The following is an 18,886-nucleotide window of genomic DNA, read 5'->3' as shown; positions in this document are numbered from 1 at the left end:
CACTGCAGCCCTGCCCTGAGCTGCTCCAGAGGAAGGATGGCTCCAGCAGTGATGGCAGTGCCCAGCACCCAGGGACTGGGTACAGCTGGGAAGCTCCTGCCTGCCCCTTCTCATGTAAACTGCTTCCTGGCTGTTTTGCAAGTACAGGGCAGTGAGCCCTGATCCTCCACCAGCAGCTGAAGCAACAGGGGCTGGGGCCAGGCAAGTCCCCACCCTGCAGCACACAGCCCTGAGCCTGGGCAGGAGCCTGGAGCACTGAGAGGCACAAAGGAGAGCCACAAGAACGCCACACAAGCCAAGTTACAATTACTAAAATACCAGTTTGCATTTATTCTCCCAATTATGCAGTTGGTTTAGTGCTGCCAAGCCCGCGGCCGAGGCAGACTCGGAGGCGGCGGTGCCGGCAGAGCTGGGCACAGTCCCAGGAGGAGAGCTGAGCTGCTGGCAGCAGCTGGGCCCAGCTCTGCGCAGACAGGGCTGAAACTGCCCGGGCAGGTCTGTAACACGGCTGTGTGCTGCCTGCACGCCCAGCAGAGCAGGCACAGCACACCACGGGCCTGGCACACCCCACACGTGAGCTGTGACCGGCACCTCCTGCTTCTGTGGCACCTGCCCAGAGCTGGGGAAAGAGGGAACACCCCAGCAATGCCCGTGGGAAGGGCAAAACCAGGGAGCTCAGTACAGAACGGGGCAACACGGGGAGCAACACGAGCACCGGCCCGCGGAGAGCAGCAGGTGCTGAAGGCACTGGCCCCTCATGGCCCTGGAGTGTCACAGGGACCCCTGTGAGCACGGGTGGCACTCTGGTGCAAAGGGTGCAGGGCAGGTGGTGGCACCACGAGGTGCGGCTGGGGCTGGGTGCCAGCAGTGCCCCGGGCAGGGCAGGCAGTGCTGCTGCCAGCGGGGCTGCTCACAGCAGCGGGCAGCCTCGGCGCTTCTTGTTCTTGCGCACCTGCAGCCCAGCTCGGGTGGCCATCTCAAACACCTCCCGCACCCCCTCCTTCGTCTTGGCCGAGCACTCGAGGTAGCCAAAGGCGTTGATCCTGTTGGCCATGTCCCTCCCCTCCTCTGGCTTCACCGGCTCCTAGGAAGCAATAAAAACAGGGTTTGGAAACACTGCCAGAACACAACAGCGACTGCCCTTGGGGCGTGCAGCCCTTCCAGCCAGGATCTGGTGTGGGCAGAAGTGGTTTGCTGGTTTGGGGACCCGGGGCTGTCCCCACCTGCTTCATCTTGGCCAGCTCTCGCCGCGTGTGCTCGTCGTTGCGCAGGTCCTTCTTGTTCCCCACCAGGATGATGGGCACGTTGGGGCAGAAGTGCTTCACCTCCGGCGTCCACTTCTCAGGGATGTTCTCTACAACAGGCACACGTGGAATCCTATGAGCTGAGGGGCTGCTGCCCCACAGCCTCCTCACAGAAACCAGCCCCAAGCTTTTCCCGTTGGAGCAGGGAGAGCTCGCCCCACAGAACCCCCTCTCCCACCACCTCTGCCCAGTCTGCAGGCTGCCAGCATTTCCCTGCAGTGCACACAAGGCCGGGGGATGAAGGGAAGGCTCTGGCATCCTCGAGGGGCAGCTTGGGTGCTTCCCAGACCCCAGGGGGTTCAGTAGCAGCACCGAGTCCCGGGGGCCCCCCGTCCCTACCGAGGCTATCAGGGCTGTCGATGGAGAAGCACATGAGGATGACGTCTGTGTCCGGGTACGAGAGGGGCCGCAGCCTGTCATAGTCCTCCTGTCCTGCCGTGTCCCACAGGGCCAGCTCAACCTACAGGGGACAAGGACACGGCTCAGGGGCTCTGCAGGTCACGAGTCACAGATTTGTCTTCCTCAGGTAGAGCTGTGCTCTTCCTCAAGCTGGGCCAGGCTCAGGGTGACCCAGAAATGCCGGAGCCATGGGCTCCTCTGTGCGCTGCAGCTGCATCCGAGCACACAGAGCAACGCCAGCAGCAGCACTGGGCAGTGGCACTGCCAGCAGGGTACACGGAGCCAGGGGGACAGGAATGGCAATGACCCTTACCTGCTTGCCATCCACCTCTATGTCAGCAATGTAGTTTTCAAACACCGTGGGCACGTAGACCTCGGGGAACTGGTCTTTGCTGAACACGATCAGCAGACATGTCTTCCCGCAGGCACCATCTCCCACGATCACCAGCTTCTTCCTGATGGCTGCCATCGCTGTGGGGACACGAGCAGGTGAGCAGGACAGAGCAGCACGGGCACTTCGTGCTCCTGGCCCCCAAACTCCTGTGCACAACAGCCTGGGAGATACAGGCACAAGCACCTGGGCACATCCCACTGTGAGTGGCAGTGACTGACAGGACAGAGGGTCCCAGCGCTCTGCCAGACACCCCTCCAGCTCCACACACTCCACTCATGGGCACCACCAGAACTGGCCTGACTGGAACCATCCACACCCAGCTCTGCTGCTGTGGCTGGCAGAGCCACCCCAGCTGTGGTCAGTGCTGGTGGCTGCACACAGGGACTTGTGGGAGGTGACAAACCTCTCTGCCTGCCCCAGACATCCAACCCTCCCTGGGTTTGCTGTGCTACCACCCAGGCAACCAGGATTTTAGACAATCTCAGAGTTCCATGCACATGCTGGGTTTATTTTAAATTATAAATTCTTCAGGGCAGAAACTGTGCTTCGGATTTCACCCCAGCATGCTCACCAGACCCTAAATAACCTGATTAGCAGCTGGAACACACCAAGCCAAGCTCCTGGAGGTCTGGGCAAGCAGGACCTCTGTGCCTGGCACCCAGCACAGGCTGGCCCTGTCCCAGCCTGTCTGAAAAAGGAGCCTTTGCCATGGAACCAAGAGAGCCGAACTGGCACTGGCAGTGGGAGAGGCTGCCAGTCACACTCAGCAAACAGAGCTGAAACCCCACACAAAGCAGGCAGCTTTCTGCCCCACGGGAAAAGGACGCAGTTCTGCAAGGAAAACTATGCCTTTGCATCCCTCACTTTCAAAAGGGGTTTACAGCTGAGCCTGAGAACCAGCCAGGACAATGCCACAAAATGCCTGGCACAGCATCTGAACGAGGCATGAGAAAATCAGCCATAGTGGGATCACATCCCTCCCAACCTTGTGACCAAAACCTCTTTTCCATCCCCAGATTCCCAGTCCAAAGAGCCTGTCCTACTCCTCACACACCTTCAGCACATCACCAGCTCCCTGTCCCTGCAGAGATCCTGGGAATGACACAGATTGACATGTCAGGGTTTAACCCCTGAAAATTCACACTGCCCTGGGGAAATTACAGGTGACCAAGAACCCTCTCCTGAAGGCAGGGATGTTCCATGCTTTCCCCCTCAGCCCTATCCCTCTCCAAACCCTCTGCCCAGGCAGCAGGGTGGGAAGGAGCCATTCATGCTGGGAGCCCATGGGAAGAACACACACACAGCAATGCTGAGGCACTGAGCTGCAAGCCCTGGGAGTGGATCGGGCTGGATCACTCCAGCATCACCTTGGGAAGGCCAGAACATCACAAGCCCTTAAGCAGGGCTCTCACACTGAGCCTCACCAAAGGCCAGGAATCTCTGCCTGGCCCAGGGATCCCACCCTCACCCAGTGCCAACAGAAGAGGGAGGAAAAGGGTAAAGCAGGACTCTGGCTGCATCACAATTAGCTGCAAGGAAAGGATTAGGAAATGAGCCTGAAGGGCTGACTGGCATTCCAAAGGCAGGCTGCAGACCTGCTTGTCTCATCCGTGTGCCTGGCAGGTCACCCCTGTCACACAAAGCCCGGGGAACCACCCCAGTTTCACAACTCACACTGCCCGATGGTTCGGGCAAAAGAGAGAGAGTTTTCACCCATCCCAGACCAGACCCTGCTGTAGCCATGGATCTTTGTAGGTTCCAAGCATTTTGGCTCACAAGCTGAGGCAGGAATGGGTCATGGCTGCTGAGTGCTCTGGAGCTGCTAATAAAAATAGAAAGCTGGTACTTGTAAGGTGAGAAGAGTGAGAATCAAGGGCTGCATCCGGGAGAAGGGACATTCCTCAGCTGGGATCCTTGGTGTCAGGCACACATCCCACTGGAGCAGCATGTCTACAGGAAGGTGAGCACATTTGTGCAACACTGAAGTCAGAGAAAAAAAGAAAAAGGTGCTCCAAAGGGTCCCTTTTAGGAACCAGGGGCACCTTTAGGGAAGCAAGTGCTGAGAATAGGGGGGGAACAGCTCCTGTCCCTACTCCTCATGCCCTGCTGCTCCAGCCTGCCCAGCTGGGCCAGGCAAACCTACAGTCCCATGGAATCATAAAGGCCCAAAGATGTACAAGTCCAACCCTTGTTGCAAACCATCCTTCTTGTCTGACCAAAGGCTCGTCCTCTCTCCAGCAGCATGTCCACAGCACAGAAAACAGAGCTCAGGGAGAAAAAAGCCTGTTTACTTGGACACAAAGCTTCTTTGCCCACAGCAAAACATGATATGCTGCTTTGTGACTCCCTATCTCCAAGAGCAAAGGCAGTTTGGGCCGTGCCAGTATCTAACCCACAGCACAGGCAGGTGACAGCATCTGCAGCGTGAGGAGCAGGAGATGCCCAAGGACACAAACAGGCAGATGGACACCAGGATCTGTCTGTGCCCAGTCTGCAGGCACTGGGCTGGAACCAAAGCCAGCCAGAGGGGCCCTGCTCCTGTCCCCGTGCTGCCCTGAGACTGGCACAGCAGCTGACCCAGTGCTGCCCTGGGATGGCCCTGCCCCTGCCCCAGTGCTGCCCTGAGAAGGGCTCTGCTCCTGCCCCAGTGCTGCCCTGGGATAGCCCTGCTCCTGCCCCAGTGCTGCCCTGAGAGGGGCCCTGCTCCTGCCCCAGTGCTGCCCTGGGATAGCCCTGCTCCTGCCCCAGGGCTGCCCTGAGAGGGGCCCTGCTCCTGCCCCAGGGCTGCCCTGGGATGGCCCTGCTCCTGCCCCAGTGCTGCCCTGAGAGGGGCCCTGCTCCTGCCCCAGGGCTGCCCTGGGATGGCCCTGCTCCTGCCCCAGTGCTGCCCTGGGATAGCCCTGCTCCTGCCCCAGGGCTGCCCTGAGAGGGGTCCTGCTCCTGCCCCAGGCTGAGCACTGTCCCCCGCCCAGGGCTCCTTCCCACGGCTCCAGCCCTGACCCGGCGCGGTGCCCAGTGGTGACTCAGAGGGCAGAGGCTGTCCCCACCCAAAATCTCAGCACAATTCATTCCATTACTCAGGAGAGCCATCCAGAAATAGCCCATTACTAATGCAGAGCTGGTGTGCAGAGGCGAGCAGGGTAAGGAGGCTGAAGGGCTGTGAGCCTGAGGGGTCGGCTGGGTGCCCCAGTCCTGCCCTGGACCCAGCGGCTGGCACAGCACCAGTACCAGATGCCAGCAGCTCTCTGTTCCAGGAGAGATGAGCTTCTTTGCCAGGGGATGCTCCTGTTGCCCAGCAGGATGAGGCTAGACCCTGGGATGAGGATTCTGGTTGCACTGTTGCCAGATTATGAGCAGATAAAAAGAGTGGAAAACATGAAGACAACTTCATGAAGACAAACAGGACAATCCCAAGTACAAATGCAGAAGAATTAAGTGGGAGCAGCCCTGAGAGGAAGGACTTGGGAGTGCTGGTGGATGAGAAGCTCAACCTGACACAGCAAGGCCCCCGTGTGCAGGACTGATCCCCCAGCGTGGGCAGCAAGGCAGGGGGGAGCCAAGCACCCCAAAACACAGCCAGCACTGCCCAAGCACGCTGGCAACCCACACTGGCAGCTCCTGGGTGTGAGCAGCACCCGCAGGGCCCCGCTGGAGATGCCTCCTGCTCATCCATGGAGAAAACAAAAGGGAGCAGCAGCTGTGTGCCAGCATTTTCCACTGCCAAGCCCACAGGGCTCCCATGCCCACCCCTGCACCTGCTGTGCACTCACGCTGGGCCCCCACAGGGACAGCAGTGGGTTTAATCTGTGCCACCACTGCCAGCACCAGCCAAATCCTGAGCAGGCATCTCCTTCAGCTCACCAAAAAGCTGCAACACGACCCCAGATTGCTCTGCTCTGCTTTCCAAGCAACTGCTCTAAAGGCATCGCCATAAAATCAGCCAGGCTGCAGGGCAGTCCTTGTGTTGCTGGTCTCTCCTAGCTTTGTGCCTCAAAATGTGCAGTTCCTGCTGAGCAGGATATAGGGAATTCCTCTGGCAGCAGGATGTGTCCATCACCCAGTGTCTGCTAAGGGGAACCAGGAATAGCAGAGAAAGATGTGAATGCTTTGAAGGGCTCCTACCAGGGACAGAAATCTTTCAATGAACCTCCTTGGCCAGACTCGACTTCCTAGAGGTAAGAGAGGGGTTTTGTTCTAAAGCAGAAATTGCCAAGCAGTGCTGAGGGCCCCGCCCTGGTCAGACCGGTCACACCAGGGATCACAGCCCTGGCCAGAGGCACGGCTCTGAATTCTGGGCAGGGCTGGGGGGAGAGAGCTGTGTTGGGAGCAGCCCCTTGGCAGGGACACCCCACAGGATACCCCCAGGGCTGCGGGGCAGCTCCACTGCAGAAATGCTTTTAGCAGCTTGGACTCACTGGTACAATGATAAAACAAGTAAACTTCCAAATTAAAGCCCCACGGGAATGCCCACTGTGGGGAATTTCATTTGCTGAGACACCTAAGCCATGGCCAAGGTAGTACAGGACAAGTGTCCCAGCCACTGCAAGCACCAGAGGGACTCCTACAACAGAATCATGCAATCATTAAGGTTGAAAGGCAGAAAAAATTTCCAAAAAGGGCTGGAAGCAAACAGAGATGCTAAGGAGAAGTGCAATGGGCAGGGCAGAGCGTGAGCTCCTGGATATAGACCTGCTGTAGATATAGACCTGCTATATCCAAACAAGTGATTGTCAAAATAGGAGCTCAGCCCAGTGCTCAAGTTTTGACCTCACCCATTTTTTTGGACATATTCTTTGGGCACAGCCAGGCAGGCTGGGCTTAACACACACTCCAGTGATAAAGGGCAACTGTCCAGACTCAGACCCGGAGCAGAGTGACCAGGCTGGCTCGTTTTCATTGCTAAATCCCACAAAAAACATCCACAAGCAAAACAGAGAAAGGAACTTGGAACAGCAGAATTTGAAAGCCTAAACAAAACTCAAACCACAAGTGTTTGAACACTGAGAAAAAAGCTGCCTGCCCTTACCTCCTTTTCCAAAGGACATCATGCCATGTTCTTATTTTACCTCCTGCAGCAGTGACAGCCTTCCCAGCCTCACGGTAGCCGAGTGTCTTGCTGAAAGCTCCAAATGACACGGCACAATCTCAGCAGATGCCTGTGCCTGGGCAACACCTGCCTGCCCCAGCGCCGATCAGCATTTGCTAACACAACTCCTTCTTTTCATGTCAGCACACCTCTCCCGTGCAAACGGCAAGGTGGGAGCTGAGCCTGGGTAAACGCTCCTGAGAACCTGTTGGAAGACAGGGACTTGGCTTATTTTCCACTTATACATTTACCCAGAGAAGCTGTAGCTGTCAGGAGCCTGGATGCAAGGGAAAATCTACAAAATCCTTTGCAGCCTCTACCTGAGCTGAGGAGGAGCTGGACATAAACGGAAACTGTTTGGACACCAAAAGCACTTGGCAAAATAGAGACAAAATGCAACTGGTCCCCATGACACACAGCCAGGCAACCGTCCAGCTCCAGTCTCCAGCTTCCCCTGGAACCCTTTCCCAGGGATGTCAGCCTGGGGGCTCAGCCAGGCCCCTGCTGCCACTGCCCCAGGAGGATGCAGCCCAGGCATCACACAGGGATCCCACTCCCACTCTCCTGGGCTGGGTTTGGGTCCCAGCCCCTCATGCAGATGCAGCCCAGGGATCCCGTTCTGTTCTCCCGGGGCTGTGAGAGGCTGGGCTGGGTTTAGGGAGGCTGGCGGCCACTGAGAGGCTTGGCTGCCAGACTGCTAGCACTGGAAAAGGCCACGCAGTCATGCTTTTGGAATGCTCCCCTGCTCCTAAGACATTACACAATTATTTCCCCTCCCCACAAACCCCCCTAATATAAATGTTTAAGAATGAGCTCAGCAGTAGGGAAAGGGAACTTTTTCCCTCTTTCTGAAGAAAACACAGAATGGCCCATGCATGGGCAAGGCTGTACATGGGGACACTGCTGGAGTGGGATTGTGGAGAGGGATGTGGGATGGGGCAGCAGCCCCCAGGCTCTCACCCCAGGTCAGACACTGCCTGGGAGACAACTGCAAGTTGGGACCCACAGCCCAAGGCCACCCTCAAGGAATGACAACGCGCCCTGACTGAGGCACAGCTGACCCATCCCTCGCCACGCCGAGGGACCCCCGCCCCACCCGGTCCCGCCGCACCCCCACCCAGCGCCTTGCCGGGCCCCCCACCCCTGCACCGGCCCCCCCTCTGAGCCCACACCTCACCAGAATCGGTAACCCCACATCCCACCGGTAACTCCAGATCTCAATCCCTCCAAACCCCACGAGTACACCCTGATCCCAGCTCCCCCAAGCCCGCCGGTCAGCACAAAGCCCTGTTTCTCCAGACTCCGCCAGTAACTCAGACCCCATCACAACCGGTAACCCAGACCTCCGTTCCGCCAGACCCCCGCTCCGGCCCCACTCCTTACCAGCACCCCCCACGGCACCAGTGTCCCCCTCCCCAGCCGCCCCCTCCCCGCTCGGCTCCCCCAGAACCGCACCTCTCTCCGCCGCTGCCCCGTCCCGCTCCGGCTCCGTCCCCGCGCGGCTCCGGGCACCGCCCCGGCCGGGGCCGCCCGCCGAGGGCGGAGCGGGGCCGTGCCGAGCCGAGCGGGGCCGTCCCGTCCCTTGATGGGCTGTGCCGAGCCGTGATGGGCCCTGCCGTGATGGGCCGTGCCGTGATGGGATGTGCCGAGCCGAGCGGGGCCGTGCCGTGATGGACCGTGCCATGATGGGCTGTGCCGAGCCCTGCGGTGCTGAGCCGAGCCTAGCCGAGCCGAGCCCTTTCCAGCACTGCCCCTGCCCGGCTCCGGGACCCGGAGCCCCCCGGTGTTCCCCCCGCCCCGAGCGCGTTTTACCGGTTCAGGTTCCCCAGGCCGAGCGGGGAGGGGGCGGCCCCAGCTGCCGGGGGGGCTGAGCTGCTGCCCTCAACCCCCCGTGCCAGGTAATGCCGGCAGCAGAGCCCGCTGCCCACCGCGACAGACACAGGTGGCGAGGGACACGCCTTGTCCCCAGGGTCCCCTCCCGGGGCGCCGGCAGAGCGGGGCTGTGCCCGGCTGTGCCCGCACGAGGGTGACCCCGGTGTGCCCCGGCTCCCCGTGCCCACCGCGGGACCCCAGGCGGCTGCTCCCCCCGACATCCAGCTGCAGGGCACGGCTCCCGTCCCTCCGCCAGGGAAAGGCAGCCCCAGGAGCCTGGCCCGGACCCAGGCTCATAAACCACTGCTATTTTAAGGGCTTGCAGACTATTTTTCTATATTTATCAAGCCCCAGGCCAGGAGTTGGTTCCAAAGGAAATGTTTCCTTAGTAAAAAAGGGAACCACAGAGGAAGCTTTAAATGCAGCAGCCACTGCCTCCCAGTCTTATCCAACAGCCGGGCAGTGACCTGGAAAAGCAGAGCCAGTTCTCAGCCACCAGCATGAAAAGGAATGTGCCGGGGGAACAGGGCTGGGCAAGCAGTGTGAAGGGAGCATCAGGGGTGCCCGTCGGGGGGACGTGGGGATGTTTCCAGCAGGCAGCCCGCCCTCGGGGCAGAAGCAGCTGCTGCTTGAACTGCCGGGGAGGGACAGTGACATTCCTCAGCCTGCCCCACTGCCTCCCCCGCAGCCAGGACAGCCATCGGCCCTTTTCTCCCTCCTATTCCGCGTGTGGTGCTCCTGTTCCTGCAGGACTGGCCATTCTGCTGCCTCCCAGCAGACCCAGGGCTCCGGGTCCCCTGAGCTCTGTGCTGACACTGGCAGCGCACCAGTGCCTCCCGCTGCCCACTGGATGGACGCTGCATGGGCTCTGAGCAGCGCCAGGGGCAGATGGACAGCGCACACATGGCTCTGCCTGTTTGCCTGCCTACATACATTAATCAGAGCTAATTGGCTTTTCGGTAAGTCGTCTTTGCAGGAGCTCTGCAAAGAAAGACTTTGAAGTAGGACTGCGAGTGGCAAAATCTTTATTTAAACACACAGTGCTACACAAGGACAGGCTCCCGGCCCGAGCACCACTCCCTGCAGCATGGGTGCCAACAGGTCCATATCTCGTGTGTAACTTTCACTTTCCATTGTGTGCACCCAGTTTATTTACATCTCGCTGGTTACAGGACACACACAACATTCACTAGAGGTGACACTTGACAAGAGCTGGCTGCACCCAGTGACAGGATGGTGCCACAGAGCCTTTCCCAAACAAGGGACCATGGCCCAGCTCTCCCCATCCCCACAGGGCCAGGATGGGACAATCCCTCACAGTTCAGGACTCTGCAGAGGTCTGGGAAATGGATGCTCCAGGTTAGAGATGTGTGTGATGCAAAAATCCAGTGCAGACACCAACTGCTCAGCTCCCCTCTGCACCAGTTCTGAGACCATTAAGGAAAACATGGGAGCTGTCTTTCCTGCCCTGGTCACACCAAGCTGCTTTTACTGTGGGTTCCCAGCCCAGGGCAAAGCAGATCCAGTGCAGTTAAGCTGTTAAGCTCACCTGAATAGGGCTGCTCTGTGTGAGGCTGCTAACTCAGAACCACTCCAAAATATACACATGCATTCACAGGCTCCCCACACCACGAAAGGATTCAGACATTTTCCAGCTCAGCTCTGCAGTTAATAAATAATTGGCTCCAGAAGCACTGCAGTGACCCAAGCCAAGAGAGGACAGGGGTAGAACCTGTGGCACAGCCAGTGCTGGTGCAATTGCTTGTCCCTGCTCAGGGCTCTGGGTGCACAGCAGAGCTTGGTCCCTGCTCCAGTCTCCCTGTCTGGATACTGAGGCAAAGTCCACGACAGAGTGAAGGTGTGAGGGGCTAAAAATTGAGAATACAAGGTTGGGATGGCCATTGTGGGGCCACAACTGGACTTGTGCCAGGCTTAGCACTGCCCAGCTGCCTGTGGGGCTTTACTCCCAGTCACATCCCACCTGAGCCCCAGCTCCCACCTGCAGCAGCAGCTTCAGTGTCACTGGCCAGAGCATCCCAGGGCAGGAGACAGGGGGTGACTGCAGCAGGTATGAGTGCCCCAGCAGCCCCATGGCTCTCACACAGGGCTGCAGCCAGCACAGCCATGGCAAGAGGCAAAGGACATGCTGAGGAGCCAAGGAGCCTTCAGGCTTTTCACAGCATTGAGAAAGTAGCAGCATAAAAACACCCCTCAACCCCAGTGTTCACACTCTATCCAAGGCCTCTCCGTCTCCGCCTGGGACTGGGATGCAAGCCGGGGAGGGGGATGCTCTCGACAGGAGCACAGATTGACGCTCCAGGTTTCTTGCTCTTCTTGCAGCTGGCTCAAAAACAAGTGCTCAGAGGAGATGTGGCCCTGAGGCAGCCTCAGTGTCCCACTGCACGGTGTCTCCATGCAGGCAAGGTGAGCTGCCCCAGGCTCACTCAGCATCACGTGTAGTTGCCGGGGCCACCCAGGGGGATCACAAAAACAGAGATGTCATCACCAGAGCCCAGCTTGTCATTGGCCAGGCGCCAGCCACGCTCCTTCAGCACCCCCCGTGAGCGCACCACCAGCTCCTGGGCCACCATGGTGTACCTGGAGGCACAGCAGAGCACGGCTCAGCACTGACCCCTGACGCAGCACCCTGGCAAGGAGGGACAAGCCAGAGGTGAAGGAAGGGGTGCCATGGAGAGATGCAGGCTCAGATATGCACATGCAGGGGAGCAATGCACTCCGTGGAGCCCAGAGGGATGCGTGGCCACAGCACTGCTCCAAGGAGCCAGGCCAAGGGGAGGTGGTGGAGTGCACGGCATGCCCGGCCCCCGGCCCACATGCAGCTCACCTGCACGGGTCGTTGGGCTCATAGCTGGTCAGCACCTCCATCACCACACCCGCCACCTCCTCGTCGTTGGTGACATCCCAGAGCCCGTCGGTGCCCAGCACCAGGACATCGTCAGGGCAGTGCTCGTACTGCGTGAGGTCATAAACTCTGACCTGGCAGGAACAGGGCAAGGCACGAGGGTGAGAGGCAGAGGGGCAGAGGGGGCTCCTGCTGCCCTGGGCCAGATCTCGTGGATCTGGGCCTGCCACAGGGCTCTGGCCATTGCAGGGGCCCCTGGGTGGGAAGCTGCTGGCAGCCAGGCTTACCTCTGGGAAGCAGGACAGGAAAGGCTTGATGTGGATGTTGGAGCTGAACACCTTGAGGTCGTGGTCTCCCAGGCCTCTCGTGACCCCAATCGTGGCCATCATCCGAGCCTGCAGAAGGGTGGAATCAAAAGAGAACTTTAGGCAGCTTTATTTCCAGTTACATTCCCAGCGGAGAATTGATGATGACAGCACTACCAAAAATGGGCTGAAATCCCCCAAAACAGTGAGAGCAGGCAGCAAACAACCCCTGCCAAGCTTCTGCCACAGTACTTTACCTTTTTGCCTTCCCCAAAGATAAGTGGAAACTTCAGGTCATCCTCTTCTATCTTTTTGTAAGCCCTGGTTAAAATAAGCCAGAGACGAGGTGTCAGCAGGTGAAGCTTCCAGCACCTCCTCTGACCACCTGGCTCCTGGGTGCCCAGTGTAGCAGAGCCCCCAGCCCATGGGATGGGATGCCAGAGATGAGCAGCCACCACAGCAGGACCCCAGTGCCACTGGTGGCTTGGGGCTTACCAGCCATTCATGTTCTGGTCCCTGTAGAGCATCTTCTTCCCCAGCTCCTTGGGCTGGATCCTGCGAGGGAACTCCAGGTGGGTGAACTCCTTCCCCAGCAGCTCGGGCCTCAGCAGTGCCTGCAGGAAGGAGTGTTGGCTCAGCCACAGGGCTGGGAGAGCAGGAGCTGTGGATCCAGCCCTGCCCAGATCAGGGTCTGTGGATCCAGCCCTGCCCAGAGCAGGGTCTGCGGATCCAGCCCTGCCCAGAGCAGGATCCACCATCCGCCGGGACTTTGGCTACAACATCCCGTGGTGGGATAATCTCAGCTGCTCTGGAGCCACTTGAATGGGTGCTGGTAAAGCAGCTTCAAACCACCCACCTGTGCTAAGCCAGAGGGAAAACTGGAGCTGAGGACAGCCATGCCAGCACTCAGCAAGAAGGTGAAGCTTTTGCATAGAGAGTTTGGGGAAAAAAAAGTGATCAAACAATCAAACCCCAGCAAATTCCAGGAGAAGCTGGAATTTGCCCAGAAGTCGTCATAGCTGCAAAGCTCCCAGGATCCCAAGCTCAGTGCAGGGCATGGCACTCACCCCAGGAAAAGAGTGATGGGTCTTTTCTGAAACAGAGTCCCAGCTGTGACCATGACAAGGGACAAGCAGCAGCACAGAGCCCTACCCAGGGCAGCTCATGGAGCACAGTGTGGAGGGGACCAGGAACAGGGAGTGCTGGAAAATGCTGAAGGGGAAAGAAAAGCAGGACGAGAAGAGGAGATCCCTTGGGAAGATGGGATGGCAGGGGGTGGGGGCAGAGGCATGGAGACTCCAGCCCATTCTGGGGGAGCCCTGACCGCAGCCTCAGCATCACGTGGCAGAGCAGCCTGTGCCTGTCCCCAGGCTGTGCCCTGTCCCTCGCAGCCAGCTGGGGAGGATTCTGATCACAGCAGTTCCCTCCTCTCGGTCATTCAAAAATAGATTCCAGAAAAAAATGCCTCAATGTTTTTCCAAGTACATTGCAAGCCAGGAAATTTCATCCAGCAAGACCTTCTCCAACACAAACTGCTCCTCCCCTGTGCTGCCCTCAGAGAGGTCTTTATAACCTTAAAGAGTCTCCCTGGGTGGCACCAGCGGGTTCATCCAGGAGAAGGACGGGGAGCTGTCAGGGCCAAAGACAGAAACCTTGGCGCACATCAGCTGTGACTCTCCAGGGAGCAGCCAGGGAAGAAAGTAGGACTGGGCAGGAGCACTGCAGCTCCTCTGACACAGCAAACCAGGGCTCTGCCAGCCACAAGATGCCCCCATGCCAGCTCCCTGCATCCCAGGGCCTCTTCCCATCCCAGGAAGCAGCCTGGGATGGACAAGTACCAGCAGCAGGTCCCCGCCATGGGGCTGCCCTCGGGTGCAGACCCCACCATGGCAGCAGTCCAGCAGGCAGCACAAGGGACTGGGAAGAGGCCAGGAGGTGTTTCAGCAGGAATGAGGTTAGAAGAAAGGTCTTTCTTACTAAAAACTGCAGCCTCTGCCTCTCTGTCTCTGGAGTAAACTCCCTGGACATTGGAATGATTTCCCCATTACGGATGATAATGGCCCTGCAATGAAACATGGAAGGATGAGATTAGACAGAAGGAGACTTGGCTGAGGAGCTGAGCCTGGCTCTCCAGGGCTGATTCCCAGGATGGTGCAACCCCTTCCCCTCTGCTGCCCCCCTTTCCCAGCCTGAGGTGGGGGCTGCTTCCTGGATTCACTGCTGCCCCTGGGCAGGGCATGGCATCTCCCCCTCCTGTGCAGGAGAGGGGCAGGGAGGAAGGGGAAATGGGAGAGAAACATGGGGCAGAGAGGAATGAAACAGACCAAATCCAAGGACAGAATATGGTTAGAAAAGGAGCAGCACGAAGGCTGCCTTCAGAGGGGAGCTGCACACAGCAGGGGCAGAAACTGCCTGCAGCAGGAGAGCTACACGTGCTCACCCCACACCAGCACTGCCACTTGCTGCTGGGTCTGCTCTTACAGTTTGATGTCTCAAGAAAACATAAAGGTCTGATTATGAGATGTCTCTGGATGTCATGGTAGGCCCAAGGATCCCCAACACTGATCTGGTGGCTGTGAGTCTCCTGCAATGATGCAGGGCCAGGCTGGGCTCAGCTCTGGCAGTGTCTGACACCTGGGAAGGCAGCACAGGCTGTTCCCCAGAGGCACAGCCACAGCCTCAGCACCCTGTGCATGCTGACATCCTGCATGGCTGGTGCCTGGCTGCTGCTGCCACGGAGGGGGGCCTGCACCCAGAACGAGGGCTCTCCTCCTTCTCTGTCCCAGAGCTGGAAGCACACCCAGCCTCAGAAAATTGACCAGAGCCTGTATTTGCTGGTCTGACATTGCTGAGGACAAGGTAACCTGTAGTAAATACCCAGAGCAACTGTAGCTGCCCCATTCTTGGAAACGTTCAAGGCCAGGTCAGACAGGGCTTGGGACAAGCTGCTCTAGTGGGAGATGTCTGAAATGGCAGGGGGTGCAACAAGATGAGCTTTAAGGTCTTTTCCTACCCAAACCATTCTCTGATCCAATGATAAATACAGGGCAGTTCAAACCAGCTTCACCTGCAGTGTCACCTTTAGTGTCAGGTGGACCTTTTGCCATTCCTTGGGGCTGTGGGCACACTCAGGGGCAGTTAGAGTAGCCCACCCTGGAAATACACACAGCAATTAAAGTGCTTGTGCTCCAAGCTCCCACTGCACACAGATTTGTGTCCTGCTCCTGAAACAGGTCATTGGTATGAAGTGTACTCTAAAATGACTTCTTGCACATTTTTGAAAGCTTTGCTGAGTGCAATTTTCACTCTCCAAGCTGCAGCCCAGGCCAGTGCCAGCAGCAGGGGCCAGGGTGCCCAGAGCCATCCAGGTAGCAGAGAAGATGGAAAGAAGGGAGCACATCCCAGATTTTGGGAGGCAATTCTACAGCCCTGTCCATGTACCTGGCAAGCACAGAGATCACAGCAGAGCACACTGTCCCCAGGGCATGGAGCAGGCGGGGGATGACTCTGCCCAGTTCTGCCACCTCCACCCTCCCCTGGACAGGGATGGAGCGGGGTGCTCCTCACCAGCATCCCTCCGGCACCACCCCACTCTCCTGGGCAGAGCTGGGGGCTGCCCTGCGGGGCTGTACCTGCTGTCACCAGCGTTGGCCACGTAGAACTTGCCCATGAGGTAGATGGCAGCCAGGGCACAGCAGCCCCCAGGCAGGTGCTGGGACGCGCGCTCCCGCTCGATCTGCTCGTCCTGGGGAGACACAGAGGGTGAGGGCAGCCCCAGAGAGCACCTGATAGCACAGCTCCAGCCAGGGCACCTTTCCCCACACTGCCACGGAGAGGCTGCAGGGCTTGTGGGGCTTGTGGGGCTTGTGGGGCAGCCAGGGATGTGGCTTCACTGGGGCAGGGAAGAGCCAGACAGGAGGGGAGCAGCTGGGCCTCCTGGGACAAAGTGTAGGGGAGCCTTCTGCACCACACAGGCCCCGAGCCCAAAGCCTCTGCATTCTGAAAGCTCAAAATGCAGAGCAGCACAGAGCCCTCTCTGACACCACCATGCTTGGAGCCCTCCCTGCAGTCCCCAGAGCTGCCTTTTACCAGTGGGGTCAAGTTGATGCAGACACAGACAGCAAAGAGGGGCTCTCAGGGGGTGCTCTAGATGATGCTACAGGCAGAGGATCCTCACCATGTGCTTGAAGGCATTCTCGATGGCACCGATCACCAGGCTCTCATGGGACACTGCTTTCTCCAGGTGAAACCGTGGCACAGCATCGCTGGGGACCTCCCCACAGTCCTCTGCATTGGACATCTGGTTTGTGTCTGCAGAACCGCTCTGTGTGTCATGTGGGAGGCAGATGGGAGGTGGGGAGGGGTCCTGCAGGATCTCCACGAGCTCCCGGAGCTGCTCACAGATGTGCAGGTGGAGCCTCTCCGATGCCATGACAGCAGCACCGCTGCCTGCATGGCCATCAAACAACGCCCAGTAGTGGAAATAAAAACCTTTCCTGCCCTGCCGGGAGAGGACGGAAAGCTAAATGAGCCTGCAAGGAAGGAGATGGCATGGGGAATTGAGAGCAGCTGGCCAGCAGCTGAGGACAGTGAGACGAGTCTCACAGGTCTCAGTGCAGGCAGGAGCAGTGTGGGCAGCTGACCAAGGGTGCCTGGACACAGCTAAGCCCTGGCTGGAGCCCAGCCCTGTGTCAGACGCCTTGTGCCCTCGGAGGCAGCACGGTTCCAGCACAGCAGCCACCTCTGCAGCCCACTGGGGCACGGGGGCCACGGCTCTGCCTGGGCCAGCCCTGGTGTAGTCACACAGGGATGGAGCATGGGAGGAGAAGGGCCACGAACCAAGGGAGTCCCCAGTGTGCACACATGGCCACGTGCCCCATCTCATGCCCTGCTGCTGGGCACCTTCCCGGTCGTGGCCCTGCTTGTGAAGCACCAGGCTCTCACCCCATCCAGCTCCCGGCTGCCTTCCCTGGATGACAGGCAGCCCCTCGGGCTGGGCCTCTGCTCCACAAACACCACCTCACAGCACGCCTGGTCCTCATTGTGCTGGCTCTTCCCTGCGTTTATCACCCTGCCAGGAGGAAAAAAGGTGTAAAGACCCTTTCTTTCACATCCTGCTCCAGCAAATGCCATCCCCCAGCACCTCTTCTCCCCACCCCAACCCTCCACTCATGTCCCCGTGCCCCCAGAGATGCAGGGATGCCCTGCACAGGTGCTCCTGTCCTGTCCCAGGTGCCTCAGACCAGTTGTGTGGGCTGATCTGGGGCCAGGAGCAGCACTGAGTCTCACCCACAGCTGGGTCCAGGGGGGAGCAGTTGTCCACACACCTACCAGGGGAGGTGACCAGAAACAAACTGGGTTTGCTGAAGGTCCCTGGACTGCCCCAGGCAGAATAACTGCCCCAAAGCCTGTACCAGCCTCAGATATACACCCCTGGGACACAGAGAGAGAATCACAGCCTCGCCCACATCCCATCACCTCTTAGGGGGAGCAGGGGGCTCAGGGAAGGAGGGGAGAAGGTGATGGTGATAAAACCGGCAGAAATTTTGCAAAAAGATTCACAGTGACTTTTCCCAGCCTGAGTTGACACAGCAGATTTCAGGTCTAGATTGCAGAACCTGCTCACAGGAAGAAGATGTAAACACAGCAGGGTGATTTTTCTTCAGGCAGACTTCCCTAGTGGTTTGCAGAAAGAACTCTTGGGACACCAAAAAAGAGACCTTTTCACTCTGGGTGCTCCTACCCCACTATCTCCAAGGGAAAATCAATATCCCATAAAGCTCTCTAGGATTTCGGGAAGATCAGCTTGAGGATGGAATTGCGGGAGTGGGCTGACAGCAATAAGCAGCAAAAGCCTTCAAAGTCTGACCTTCCCCCCCAGTTAGGGCTGAAACTCGCAGTTTTTAGTGAGTGAAAGAAGTGACAGACAGGTGAAAGAAGACGACAGTCAGGTCCTTGAAGGGAAAGTCTCAAGGAGCCTGACTCCCAAGAAATCCCCAGCTCCCTGCTCCCCACGAGTCCTGCCAGAGGCGCCGCAGCTTCCTCGCCCTCGGTACCCATCGGTGACAGCGGGTGTTGTGCACAAAGCGCAGAAAACAAAACGAACAGAAGAACCCAAACCCCTCGGGGATCGGTGAGAGCGCAGCTCCGGGCTGACGCGCTGCCATCACGGGCACCCACAGCGCCCGCTCCTCGCTGCTGCCGCTGCTGCTGCTGAAGAGGGACAGCCGCAGCTCACCGCCCGCCGCGACCCACTTTCGCGCCCGGGCTTCCGTGCCGAGCGGTGCCATCCCTCCCGCCCTCCCGGGCCGCGCACGCCGCTCCCGGCCCCGCTCACTCTGCGTATCCCGTGCTCCAGGGCAGCCGGCGGCGCCCGTCGCGGGGGCTCTGCACCGCCCGCCCCGTGTGGTCGTCGGCGCGGCGCAGCTCCTCGGGAGTCAGCTGCAGGAAGGCCGGCCGGCAGAACGCGGCTGGCGGCGGCGATCCGCGCCCGGCCCCGGCCCCGCCGCCCCGGCCTTCTGCGGGGGGCTGCGCGCCCGGCCCCGCGCCCAGCCCCGCCGCCAGCTGCGCCACGGCAGCGCGCACCCGCAGCAGCATCCCGCGCCGGGCCGAGCCGAGCGGAGCCGAGCCGAGCCGAGTGGAGCCGGGCCGAGCCGAGCCGAG

The 18,886-nt window shown here is 59.1% G+C and overlaps 2 protein-coding genes across 3 annotated transcripts; both read right to left on the bottom strand.

The window, feature by feature from the left end:
• Window positions 1-297: 297 nt before the first annotated feature.
• On the bottom strand, window positions 298-8,750 carry RHOC (ras homolog family member C). Its single transcript, XM_064733014.1, has 6 exons — window positions 8,639-8,750; window positions 7,124-7,388; window positions 2,017-2,174; window positions 1,644-1,764; window positions 1,224-1,354; window positions 298-1,084 (listed from the first exon to the last, which is right to left on the bottom strand). The coding sequence occupies exons 2-6, from the start codon at window positions 7,143-7,145 to the stop codon at window positions 911-913; spliced, it is 606 nt and encodes a 201-aa protein (XP_064589084.1). The 5' UTR covers window positions 7,146-7,388; window positions 8,639-8,750; the 3' UTR covers window positions 298-910.
• A 1,313-nt stretch (window positions 8,751-10,063) lies between these two features.
• On the bottom strand, window positions 10,064-18,874 carry PPM1J (protein phosphatase, Mg2+/Mn2+ dependent 1J). 2 transcript variants are annotated; one of them, XM_064733271.1, is made up of 10 exons: window positions 18,561-18,874; window positions 17,168-17,294; window positions 16,401-16,724; window positions 15,856-15,968; window positions 14,201-14,285; window positions 12,719-12,837; window positions 12,481-12,544; window positions 12,206-12,313; window positions 11,901-12,052; window positions 10,064-11,702 (listed from the first exon to the last, which is right to left on the bottom strand). In XM_064733271.1, the coding sequence occupies exons 1-10, from the start codon at window positions 18,818-18,820 to the stop codon at window positions 11,576-11,578; spliced, it is 1,479 nt and encodes a 492-aa protein (XP_064589341.1). In that variant the 5' UTR covers window positions 18,821-18,874; the 3' UTR covers window positions 10,064-11,575. The 2 variants fall into 2 exon arrangements, with proteins under 2 accessions (XP_064589341.1, XP_064589340.1); XM_064733270.1 differs by having other exon boundaries at window positions 10,064-11,653; window positions 18,561-18,839.
• Between the last annotated feature and the right edge of the window lie 12 nt (window positions 18,875-18,886).

The sequence above is a fragment of the Zonotrichia leucophrys genome, chromosome 26 (genome assembly GCF_028769735.1).
Source record: "Zonotrichia leucophrys gambelii isolate GWCS_2022_RI chromosome 26, RI_Zleu_2.0, whole genome shotgun sequence".
Classification (NCBI taxonomy): Eukaryota; Metazoa; Chordata; class Aves; order Passeriformes; family Passerellidae; genus Zonotrichia; species Zonotrichia leucophrys.
Note: the sequence above shows the minus strand (reverse complement) of the source record. Positions and strands in the feature narration are given on the sequence as shown.

Coding starts and splice junctions, on each gene's coding strand:
- PPM1J (XM_064733270.1), bottom strand. CDS start 18,820: ATGCTGCTGCGGGTGCGCGCTGCCGTGGCGCAGCTGGCGGCGGGGCTG. Junction 15,969..16,400: donor AGAATGCCTTCAAGCACATG/GTGAGGATCCTC, acceptor GTGTCTCCCCAG/GACGAGCAGATCGAGCGGGA. Junction 12,314..12,480: donor TCTTTGGGGAAGGCAAAAAG/GTAAAGTACTGT, acceptor ACCCTTCTGCAG/GCTCGGATGATGGCCACGAT.
- RHOC (XM_064733014.1), bottom strand. CDS start 7,145: ATGATGTCCTTTGGAAAAGGAG. Junction 2,175..7,123: donor GATGTCCTTTGGAAAAGGAG/GTAAGGGCAGGC, acceptor GTGTCCCCACAG/CGATGGCAGCCATCAGGAAG. Junction 1,085..1,223: donor AGCTGGCCAAGATGAAGCAG/GTGGGGACAGCC, acceptor ATTGCTTCCTAG/GAGCCGGTGAAGCCAGAGGA.